The sequence below is a fragment of the Arachis stenosperma genome, chromosome 7 (genome assembly GCF_014773155.1).
Source record: "Arachis stenosperma cultivar V10309 chromosome 7, arast.V10309.gnm1.PFL2, whole genome shotgun sequence".
NCBI lineage: Eukaryota > Viridiplantae > Streptophyta > Magnoliopsida > Fabales > Fabaceae > Arachis > Arachis stenosperma.
This window is the reverse complement of record NC_080383.1, coordinates 34,709,637-34,722,478: the sequence shown is the minus strand read 5'-3', so window position 1 is coordinate 34,722,478 and position 12,842 is coordinate 34,709,637. Positions and strand designations below refer to the sequence as shown.

The window sequence follows — 12,842 nt, the reverse complement described above, 5'->3', positions numbered from 1 at the left end:
TGTCGTTGACTAATGAATTACTGTATGTATAAAATAAAATTTAAATTTTTAATACTTATTCAAGCAAATAAATAAAGTGAGCAACCCAAGTTAATTTATGTTCATCTGGTACAAAGATATAAGGGTGTTATTGATTGATGTTGAAACAGTAGATGTACACGAATTCAACACCTAAAAAACAATAAAGTTATCCAGTTGAATAATATATATGTGGGATTGGGGGAGACATAGCACCACAATAAATAGTTAAATGCTTTAAAAACCAAAGTACATTAATGTCATGAGATTGGAAAGTGTGCGCACCTAATTTTGCGTGATATTGAGCATTAAACAAAATCAAACAAACTATAATGCAGAAGGAAATGAAAATGCTACTATTTCCACCAAGTTATGTCTCACATTTTTTATATGATATAAGATAATGAATAATAGAAGAAATCACTCGTAAAAAAGTATGCATGGAATACTAAACGAGTTCATGACTTGTGGAAGACAACGAAGCAATTAGTACAATATTACTTGGACATAACTTTACACTAAAATTCATTGATTAAAAATTCAACATGTTTTTAAGTCTCTTTTATCGTGCTTTTCAGGAACGGAGTTTAAGTTAAGATAATGGGGTCATAGTCTTAAATTTTTTATAAAAAATTTAGTAGTATTTTTTTAAAAAATAAAAAATAATTTAGTTAATTCAAATATTTTATTCTGACTTAAAAAAAATAAGTATAAAAAAATATTTGCATCTTGCAATTCTCTATTCAACAAGTAACACTTTATCTTTGAGTTCAAATATAAAAAATTAAACATTTTTTATTTATTTAATTTAATATTATTTTATATTTTATTATTTATTTAATTTAATTTTTATATGATAAAAATATTAAAATATTCAATATTCAATAAATATTGATATTATTGTATTTGTATAAATTAATAAAAAATTCAATAAATATTATAAATTGCTGAAAAGTTTAATTCTAATTCAATTATTAAAAATTTTAAATCACTAAAGACTCGAAAAATACCATTATAAACTATTTTATATTTTTATCTGTAGAATTATTTATTTATTATCTTATTAGTAACAAACTTAAAGAATAATTATATTTATAAACTTTATTTTAATATAAATATTATTATTAAATTTTTTGCCTCTCCAAATTTTTATTTCAAGCTCGCCACTGGTGCTTTTCCCTTTTCAACAACCCATTTGTGCTCAAGGATTAATAATTATTCCACTAACTTGGTGGAATTGTGGAAATCTTAAAATTCAACATGCTTTTGTATTGTAAATATGTATCACTATCGGCCATCCATGAAGTCTAGAAAGTACAACTTGGTCACACTTTTATAACTTTTTTTCTTTAGTTTTTTATACCTTAAAAAGTACAATAGATTTGTCTCATCACATGTCTAATTACAAAAACCCATGAACACAGCATTCTTCAATTGTCATAATATTTTACCATTCAAATGGACTCAACCGACCTTCCCATTGGAGTATGGAGCAGTTTTCTTGAATCAAGGAACCAAAGCACATAACAGGAATCCGTTAGTGTCTTGGAGAGGGTGCAAAAACATTCCATCTCCATTCTACAAAAAAGGCCTAAAAATAAACAATACAAACAAACTAGCTTAGCTTAGCTTAAGCTTAGTAATCATATAAATCCAAAGTGTAACAAAAATAAAGGACCCTAACAAACCCTCCAAGAAGGGTGCATTTCTCAATAAAAGTGAAAGCAAAATAAGCGAATAAAGGGTATTTACCTACACCCTTTTTCAGCTTACCATGATTCTGAATACTTGTCATTGTTCTTTCCACTAAGAGCACACACCATCAGTTGCCCATCATTTTTCTTAAAAAAATAATACTTTGTTTACTATTCTTGCAGCTTCAGTTCATTCTGAAAAGAAAACAGGACTAGTTTGAGTAGTTATTCTTTGTTTACTTTTTAGTTCATTGTATACACTCGTATAAAACAAAAGTGTACCTTGCACAATTAACACACCAACTTTTGGCGCTGCTTACAGTATTTTAAAACCGGAATTCCTGATGCATGCATCTAAATCAAGGAACTGAAGTTTCTGAAAGTCACTCACCTCCGTTTCATCAGATACCAAAGCATATAAATAACTTTCTTGGAGTTTTACAGTTTCTGCGAAAATAAATTACTGTCAAGCATCAGGGAAGTCAAATTACGCCGCAACAGTGAAGTTGTAACTAGCTAACAAACTATATTATGTGGTTAGAAACTAGAAAGCAAGAAGGCGCAATATGTGATATTGCGGATAAAGGCAATACTTACTTATCTCGGATCATGTAATTGCCAAACATCTAGGATCTTTGAATGTCTGTTACATTTAACTTCAACTTCATGTTTCCAGCTTGAACCACCACCTCTCCTTTGGATGAATCGACTTTTAAAACAGACACTTTTTTACCAAGCGAAGAGACATGTACCATATCACCAACCTTGGGAAGCTTTGACCTATCTGAAACATCAATAGATAAAATAGCAACTATGTAAATATTCATATGAAACTATTCCTAATTATACCAAGTCACTCTAATTTAAGATTTAGTAATCAAACCCCTATATTAGATGATGTATCGTTTTTTTTTTTTTTTTTGCAAAGTTTTTTGTATAGAATATGGTCTTGATCTTTAGTTTTAAGTTAGAAGTACCTGATTGGAAAAACTTTTGCAGTGTAGGAATTTAATTAGAAATATTCAAGCCATAGAGTCAATTGAAAATTTTTGTAAATACAGGGACTTAATTATAAAATTTTAAAATAAAGACTTAATTAAAAATTGAATGAAACTATAGGAACATCCATAGAAATCAAACCTGAAATAAAATAGCTCATCAGAGTTTAATTTCCTCTTCTTTCTATAATGTTTCATTATCTTTGAATATACCTGATGATGATTGGTTAATATTTGCAGGAGCTTTTCTATCAGTGATGGTAGGTTCCTTTTTATCTATGGTAATAGGGCTGCTGCTAGTTGCCGACAACTGAGAGCTCTTGCCGGCTTTATTGGGCGGCTGTAGGTTAGCTGATGCACTCAGCTGCCTTACTTTCTTGTGGAGGATGGATCTCGCCGATGCTGCAGCCTCAGATACATCTCTCATCTTTTTGTATCTTAGATTAATACCATGTTCCGTTATCTTCCTTTTCGTGTCCAACAGACTATTGTAAAGTTCTCTGGAGCGCCTACAATTACAAATGAAAATAACGCCCTAATCATATACTTTCATATGTTTCCTTTTTGCTACAATTCTATGGCAAAATTTGTTAATTCCTTTTGCAGAGATTAATTGTTACCAGCCAAGGAAAGAATTCTGGTACCTAGTGGCTATGAGATGAGTAACTTAGTTAAAAACTAATTACTATGAAATTTTTGAATTATTAGACATCATGTCTAAATGGAAATATGGCTTTTTCTTCTTTTTTTTTCTCCCTACCCTCATCATTCTTGCTTTTGGCTAGACCTTACTACAAGATCTATAATGGAAAATACTAAACTAGAATTTTTAAAAGAATTTTGTTGCTAGAATGAGAAGATATCATCCTTAGTCCGATTAATTTAGGCATAGATTCTGGTTATAGCATTTTTCATAAATAATATTATATCTCAAAAATAAAATTTAGTTATGACTTATCTATTAGTATAATGCGGTAGAGATTCTTTTTAATCTCTAAATATATGGTATAATGCTCTAACGAATCCTCCCTCATTAAGCAAGGTATTCATTGCACAAAACACAACATGGCTAATGCTCCAATTATGCAAAACAAGAATGCTCCCTGAAAGACTTGTTCCAAGAATGTAGTATTTTGACAATGATCAAAGGAAACAATACCAGAAAAAGAAAGATGGAAAAATGACTATATGGTTCATTTATGATTGAACGCAATATCAATTGAATGAGCTTACTCCATTGACTGCTGTCTACTGCATCAGATGAAATGCAAAGTATGTGGAGGGATAAGGCATGCAATTAATTTAACTTTTGGATTGCAAAGAATCTCACATCAGATGATGACGTGAACCGTCCAATAGCTCTTGATAATCTTGTTTCAACTTTTCCATATCAGTTATTACCTACATAAAAACAATAAGCTACACTGAAGGGCGAAACTTCTGTAGGACATTGAATCGATCCCAAAAACTTGATGTCAGATACATGTAGCTGCTCTAGCATCAAGTTTTAAGGAACAAAATCAATGGTGTATACATTACTAAAACAACATTAACAGAAAAGATATTAGTTATTGAGTAACTAAAGCAAGGAGATAGCGGTCACTGATAATAGGGATGGCAAAAAAACACACCATGATGGGTACCTGCGGAGATTATCTGTCACGGGGATCAAAATGGAGACCCGCTAAGGGCCCATAAAAATAGACACCAAACCTATTCATAATCTCGGACGCGGTGGGGATACCCACCACACAGGGAACCACCAAATCCCCATGAATATGCAATTATGCATTATAACCCTTGAATCCATATATATATATAGCAAAAATTAGTATGTGTTTAGTGTTTACAATTATTTTATATATTAGGATTACAAATACCTCATCAATCTCTGCACTGGCAGAACCATATAACTTACGAGCGGTATCCACAACAACAGAAGGTAGTCCCAATCTCTCAGCTATATTTATTGCATTTGAGCGCCCTGCAATGAAGACATCATCCTGAGTTAGATGATTAATTTACTACGTATCACATTAGAGTATCATTTAGAATTGACCTAAAACATAAATTTTCATCCTATGGTGACAAAAATTAATAAATTTCTTCTTACAAGCAACATACATCAAGGAATTCCTTAGCCTGAAAAATTGCCACTAACATAACCAGAACCATATAGTCTTGATTTATGAAGATTAAAATAAACCAACTTTTTAATAACAAACAGATCCAAATTATGGCATAATTTATAAGCAGTTAGCACCAACATAGCCTTTGATTATTTAATTTGTATTTCTCAATTCTGTGAGAAGACTATTTGGAATTACCACAGGTATCAGTGCAAAAATGTAACAATATCATTCCTCGTGAAAATGATACCCATATTCCTTAGACATTAGAAACCTTAGAAAGGAGCATTATTGTTTTTTTTTTTTTGGCTTAAACTTATTATCTCAACCCTCTTTTGGGATTACAATCCTCCGAGATTAGTCTCTAGGTTTAGGATGCTTCAAATGAACATAAACACAGAACGGAAGGAGGAAATAAAATAAAATCAAGAAAAAAAAATATATATTTAAAAGCCTGAATTGAGATTTTAAAATAATACTTGAAATCATTCTTGTTATTCATGAGCTGAGGGAGTGCTTACCTGGTACACCCCAGAGAACCTTGTAAGTTGGCTTCAAATTCACCTCATCAAACTCCATACATGCATTTTCGAATGCTTCATTACTGCTCATGAAATAACATTCAGAAATGTTAACACAACTTGAGACCTTTTTTAATATAGATAAGAACCCTTTTCTTTTTTTTTCCCCCACATTAGAAGAGAGGGAGAAAATATCAAAGGATAACATGCACTTTTAGTGCTTCATAAGAAAAGAAAGAAGAGTAGAGATACCCAGAAAACGTAAATCAAAATAATGGATTTCAATTCATTGATTGCGTAAAAAGTTTCAAATCTTTAGTGAATGATATTATGCCATTTGTTTAGAAATAACCATACTTTTATTACAAGTGAAAAACCATAATCATGTGGAACTTTTCCCTTTATTGTTTGATTGCATAAATAATCCGATATCTAGATCCATTTAATTCACATTGGGATCTCAGAAGGCGTACCGAAGTTATTTAGTTAAGAGAAGGAGCACCTATCATACAAACAAAAGCCTGATGTTTGGTTCATGTGGATCTTTCTTTATTTGTAGATAACAAATTTTTTTGAAAGCAACAATGTATTAAATTTAAATTACAAAACAGTAATGCATCATCGACTACTGAGTACGCATAAAGAACTAATAATAACTTATAATTGAGAGTTGCTATGAATTGCTATGTTCTCCTGCAATCTTTTTCTTTTCTTTTTTCCTTTCCTTTTACAAGTGATAATATCATCCAGAATATACCAATTCAAAGTTTTAAAGTTTGTCTTCATTTGTAGTGAATACCTGTATTTCAGAGTTTTCAGTTCACCATGATGAGTTGTAGCTATGGTCAGCAAAGAACCATCTTGAGCAAAAGATTCCAATAATGACATGCCTAATGCTGCTCCTTCAAGGGGGTTTGTTCCTGCACCAACCTAACAATTGCAAACAGTCGTAAAATTCGTCAGACACATATGATATTTCATTTTGAACTTTTAATTGAACTCATAAAACACATGCCTCGTCTAGTAGCACCAAAGATTGGTTTGTTGACTGCAATCTAATATTCTGCAAGATAAATTGGAAAACCAAAACAAAAATTCCTTATAAAAATGTTAAAAGTAAATTATATGTGATTGATGAATACAATGATGACAAGCCTAAACTCAAATGTTTCTCTCATTTTGCTAAGGAGATTTATTATGGATTGAAACAGAGATTTATTTAGAAATGCAAAAGGTGAATTTATAAATAAATAGATAATTGAATCATGGATGTGCCTTTGGTATTTCAGTTCTACAAAATTAAAACATATTTTCCTTACACTTATTTGTCTTAGGTGGCCAGAGAAGGTAGACAAAGACTGTGATAAGGACTGCTCATCACCAATGTCGGCAAAAACCAAATCAAACCAAGGAATTTGTGCAGATTCAGAAGCAAGAACATAAAGACCTGTGGCATGATTGGGTTCAGATCATGAAAAGCTACAATGAATATTCAAACAGAGTGAGCCTAAAAATCATTTCCATTTAATATCCTGCTTCAATTGTCAATACAAATTAGGTTATTCATGAATCACAGTACGATATTGAGAACAAAATGAAGATTCTATCATCATGAATGTATAATAACAAATTACTCATGCTTGATGTGAAGCAAGATGCCTATCGAAATTTGAAACCCACAAAGGGACACAAAACATAAGAAACTAGTTTGTAGTATTTAATTCTCGCCCAATCTTTCTCCGACACTCATGATTACAGTTCCAGTATAACTGTCCAATACTCGACAACTTATCTATTTCAGCTAACATTACTTGATGATGAGAATGACTTAGCCTAGCACACATGTCAATCTCTGAATCTCACTTTCTATCCCTATATATTATAGCATATACCAATTTGCTAGTTCCATGTAAGGTAGCAAGATACTTGCAGATTGCATATTGTTAGAGTAGTGGTTGGTCTAGTTTCATAAGCTCACTCATATTGTGGCTTGTTTGGTTTCTGTTCAGTTTTAACTAAAAATATACCACCTTATTTTCAATTTGTTTTCTATTTTCCACATTTTGCAATTGTTTTCAATATTTCTTTTGTAAAATCACGAAAATGAGCACAAAAAAGGTAAAAGAAAATGCAAGCTTTTATTTTCATTTCCTTTTTTCAGTTTTAATTGCAAATCCCAACATAGTACTTTTAGTCCATTATAATTTTCACAATTGAATATTGTTAACATAGCATAGCCTAAGGTTTAAGCAACTTTCTCATTAAATCACGCTGTTTGCTCATGTCTGGTTTGGGTAGTTGGAACAGGATGGTAAGTGCAATGGAAAGATATGATAGAACTCATATCCAAACAGTTAACTGTTTAAGTGCTTGCGAAAATAGGAATAACAAAACAACAACAATAGTACAAAGTTTAATTTGACAGGATACAGCAATGATTCTATTCATGTGCACACAAGAATGCTACACAAGAGAGATAGACAGCGGCCGGGGGAGAACATATACCTGATTTTGCCATCATAGCAGCCAATCCTACAGTCTTCAGACATATGGTTTTACCACCAGTATTCGGACCAGTTATAACTATAACACGAGTTTTATGAGATACCAAAAAATCAACTGGTACTGGTGAGGCATTCTCCACTGCGGCAACCTGTTAAATAGAAGTGCATTTATCATGACTCAACCTCCAAAACAATTTTCTGATGCATAACAAGGGCATAAATTATATACATATAACACGAAAAATTTGAACAACACTGTTAAGTAACATATCTATCAAACAAATTCCCATTTTCCCACTTCATTTAGTTAAGCCTGACAAAAGGCTATCGATTTTGTCCTTACATCCAAGTGTCAAGTATAGTGAAAGAAGCCTATGTTTCTCCCCTCCGTGATATATTATTTCTTTCTAGTCTTACTTGTATGTGTAAAATGAAAAGAGGATAGTATTACTGAATCAAAAAAGAAGACGGTTTACTAAAAAGCAGAAGGGCTGAACCAAGTAATGGAAGCCACTCCCCTCTCCATCACAAATAAAGAAGAAAACACAATACAATTCTCTGTGACTTAACTGAAGAAGAAACGTTTACATCCTTTTTGGCCTTCTGCAAATTTTCCTTATGCCTTTGAAGTAATAAAGGATGATATGCTTTAGGCAAATACAATGTCCATTCCTTGTTATTGCCTTCAGATTTAGAAGAGCTATTGAAATCCGGAAGAAACATATTAGGACTTGACCCTCCAAATGAAAGACCATAAGTCGCTCGAGCATTAATCTGCATAATATGAATTTCATGATTGAATATTTTTTACATAGTAAGCATGTCTATACTGTATTTTCAAAGATATTAACTGAAGTCACCTGCCAAAGCAAGTGTAGTAAGGTCTTCTATTTGTACAATTAAGCTGGTCACTAGCCTTGTAGAGGCACTAAATCCTGAGTTTACGTTGAAATGATCGCTCATGTCTTATATGGTGGAAAATTGTAAATTTAAAGGGTTATTATGCATATAGTCAATTGACTTATCTCCATTTAATTACCTTTTAAGCTAGATGTATAAACTGGCCAGACATACACTCACACATGATGTTGTGGAAGATTTGTCTTCAACTTATATTGTCATGTCATTATGAAGTTATAATGCTTTAATAAAGCAATGTTACAAAAATTTCAAATTTATAGATCTACAGCTATTATTAGTGTTCATTCACTAAAAGGGGACTTGTTCTATGAATTAGATTTTGTTCATGAATTTGAAAATACGTCGAAAATCAGTAAGCAAAATACGAGCATCTCTCAAATGTGAACAAGCATATAGTAGAGGAAACATAGAGAGGAAGCAAGAAAATGGTGATCCACTTCTCTTACAAGATTACAGGGTATTATTTACCACATCCAGATGAACCAAACTCTTCAATATCTTTTCAATATCATCAAGGTCCGGATGCATCTGCAAAAAAAATTATTACATAAGAAAAATAAAGAAAACAACCAGAAGAATCTCTATCGGATCATGTTCACAACCTTTTTGGTTAATGCCAAAAGCACATCTGACTCAGCCTTAGCCACCAAAGTTCTTGTTCTCTGCAACTCATCATTTAAGGGAACAGCGGAAAGTGGCTCTATAGTACTCCCTACTCCTGAACCACTGTCAAAGATACAATCTGTAAGGAATGGAACTTTATGGCTGCCTGCTATCTTTATTGACAAACAGGTTATTTCGCAAGCAATGAATAGATGAAGACATGCTGACAAATTTTATGCACCTGGACAACAATAGACCATTAAAACTTGTCTTCTGTCCAGAATTCACTTTTATGCACCACCTTCCATCAACTTTGTTCACTTCCTATTCAAATTATTATAAAATTAATAGGAAAACAATTGAGCAGGAGGAAAAGAAGTACAACTACAGTTTAGTGAATCTTACAAGAATTGATGATTCACTCCTTTCGTTCCTGATTAAATTCTCCATTAACTGTTGTATCTGGACAAAAGAAACAAACTATCTTAATGGGCATGTATTAAATGGACTTCTTTAAATTAAAAATAATGACTTTAATAGCATGTTTGGCCATCACGAGCTATCGCTAACCACAAGAAACAATCCTCCAAGTCAAAGCATAAAAGGTCTACTACAGATATGTTATTCAATTGATTGGTTGCTCCGTTGCCGCAAGCTCAAGCACCAACATTATAGAACATATAGTAAAAGTAAGATGGAATTACCTTTCCCTCTAGTACTCTGACTTGCTGCCGTGATTGTTTAAGGGCTGGACTCTGCAACAAGGAGAAGTAATGATGGTCAGATTCAATTAAAGAAGCAGGAAATAAGAGATGCAACATAAGCCATCTCCACTTTTTAAAAGAAGTTTGCAGCTTATCATTTTAAATATTTTAATGATGCGTAATTGATGGAAATGGAAACTTGCAAAAGATATAGAACAAACCGCAGAGTCCTTAACAGAGCCATCTTCATCAATAACTTGTTCTATCATTTTAACTAAAGATCGATTAACGACAAATTCCATGATCTGCAAGCACATTTAGGTAAGAAAAAACAATCAGAGACATAATAATATTCATAATTTATAGATCCAAGAACTTCTTTCACCATTTACCACTTCTGTAAGAGGCATGAAACGACTATACCAGTCCTTGTCTTCCTTTATGGCCACTTTTAGATCACCCTGCAACGTCTCAGCACATTGCAAAAGAGCCATGACAGCCCTTGCCTCAAATCCATTAACCGGCATACTTCTCCTGCCTTGCCGAATAGCAGCTTTCACCTAGAAGAATCTTAAATCAACAACTTGACAGAAAAGAAAGCAGAACTTACAAGCGTATCCGAATTTATAAAGTGCTATAATCAATGAAGCAGTTATAACATCACTACATTGAAAGATTTACTTGTATGATCACTTCACACAATAATACAGTCCACAGCTATAGTTTCCCAATGCTTACTCAATTTTGGGCCATATGCAATCTTTAGGTAAAGCCTTCTTCCTAAATTGAATACTAATCAGAATTGGTTGAATATATGATAATTGACATTGCAGGCAAAGTTAACTTGGTATTGTTGCAATCGAATCATATTGTTACAAACCCACTCTTGAATTCCCATATCTGTATATAACTATCAAATCGAGTAATGATAAATGTACTCGCTTTGCATGGCATACCGAGCTAACTCACATCACATCCAATGGCAATGAAGATGTGAGTTGGCCTGGTATACGATGCAAAGTGAGTCCTTCGGAAACTTGCTCATAACTATATAAACCAACTAACCAGCATAACATCAACATGTCCAAATCGCAATCTACAGCTTCCATGCTTGTTCATCTCAACTGCTGCATTGGTTTCACCGAGAAGCCTGAGACTTTCCTCGTAAGTTCTATTCAGGGACCATAACTGGGCCTATCAAATCAACACCCGTTAACATTGCAACATCTATCTAACCAAAAACCAAAAAATTAAATGAAAACCATAGATAGGGGGTACCTTGAGAGCTTCACGACCCAATGAAGTTGTAGCAAAGGAAGCAACCAAGTCAGAAAGCTTGTCCCATTCAAGCACCCTGAGGCTATCATAGTGAATGGAAGAAGAAGAAGAAGAAGAAGAAGAAGAAGAAGAAGAAGGTGGGACTGCCATGGTTATCAGTTTATTGTAGTTGAATTTGTTGATGATGTTAAGGGTACATGGGAAAGCAGAGAACGATGAAGTGGTTGTGGAACAAGGTAAAGGTAACATCTTTATGGGTTTTGTTGGTGTTACAACAATGGAGTCAAAAGGGTAGAAAAGGTTATGCAACATGGTTGTGTTGATATGGGGTTTAGCGGGGAAGAAGAAGAAGAAATTGTGAAGTGATGGTTGTGCCACAACACCATGGATTTGGAATTTGGATGGCCGTTGAAGAGTTGAAAGAAAAAAATTTGGGGGCCACTGCTGTGGTGCACCGAGCTAATTATGGTGCACCATGCACCGGTTTCATCTAAGTTAGGCTTCTTTTGGCAAAGGAAAGGAGTGGAGTTGAAACTTGAAAGAATTAAATGAAAAGAAAATGGAGATGGAGTTGAAGTTGGATTAATTATTCAAATCAGTGTTGAGATTTTTAAAATTGGAATATTTTAAAGCTTTAAATTTTAAAATATATAAAATAATTTTTAAATGTATATTTTTATTAGATAATATAATTTTTTTGTTTTTATTAAATTATAATGATAATTATTGATGTCGAATGTTAATTCGCACACCTAACCATTAAATATCTACATATATGAATATGAGTTAGATAAATTAGTTTACAGAATAAAATATAAAATAATATTCGAAAAATTTAAAAAAATCTCAAAACAGTTCTTAAAAATTTTAAAAAGTTTAAAACAGTCTCTTTAAATTTTTTAATCTTTTTAAAAAGTCAACATCATATAATATTTTTATTAATTAAAATAATAAAATATTATTAAAAAATATAATAATAAAAAATACAAAAATAACAAAATAGATACTAAAAGATAATTTTATTTATTAACACTAAAATTTCATAAAAAAATAATATTATTTAATCATTTACTTATTATTTTTACATATTATGATACCTACATCGAGGTGAAGTAGAAATTATAATAATAATTAAATTTAAGAGGTCATTACATTATGAAGGTCATTATTTATATATCTCTTAAAATATTAATACTAAATAAACTTAAAAAAATATTCCTAAAAAAAATCTATTTTTTCTTAATATAATTGTTAACTGTGGTAGCACAAATAACTTTAGCTGCAAACTTATTTTATATAACATTATAATCAAGGAATCCTAAAATTTTTTAAGAAACATGAATAAAACACTTAGATTTACCAATATATTTCTTCTTCACAAAGTATTAAAAATTTCATATTAGAATTATATAAATCATCCACATTAACCTCGTTGACCAAAACTTACAAATTTAATTTCATAGATGATTTAG

The 12,842-nt window shown here is 31.9% G+C and overlaps 1 protein-coding gene across 1 annotated transcript; it reads right to left on the bottom strand.

Moving 5' to 3' along the window:
- Positions 1-1,863: 1,863 nt before the first annotated feature.
- Positions 1,864-11,743, bottom strand: LOC130940300 (uncharacterized). Its single transcript, XM_057868404.1, has 21 exons — positions 11,371-11,743; positions 11,158-11,286; positions 10,485-10,652; positions 10,314-10,397; positions 10,093-10,143; positions 9,794-9,850; positions 9,630-9,712; positions 9,388-9,511; positions 9,254-9,313; positions 8,435-8,638; positions 7,866-8,013; positions 6,680-6,807; positions 6,376-6,423; positions 6,160-6,290; positions 5,361-5,443; positions 4,591-4,694; positions 4,041-4,111; positions 2,924-3,219; positions 2,310-2,496; positions 1,995-2,159; positions 1,864-1,907 (listed from the first exon to the last, which is right to left on the bottom strand). The coding sequence occupies exons 1-19, from the start codon at positions 11,680-11,682 to the stop codon at positions 2,339-2,341; spliced, it is 2,439 nt and encodes an 812-aa protein (XP_057724387.1). The 5' UTR covers positions 11,683-11,743; the 3' UTR covers positions 1,864-1,907; positions 1,995-2,159; positions 2,310-2,338.
- Positions 11,744-12,842: the final 1,099 nt, after the last annotated feature.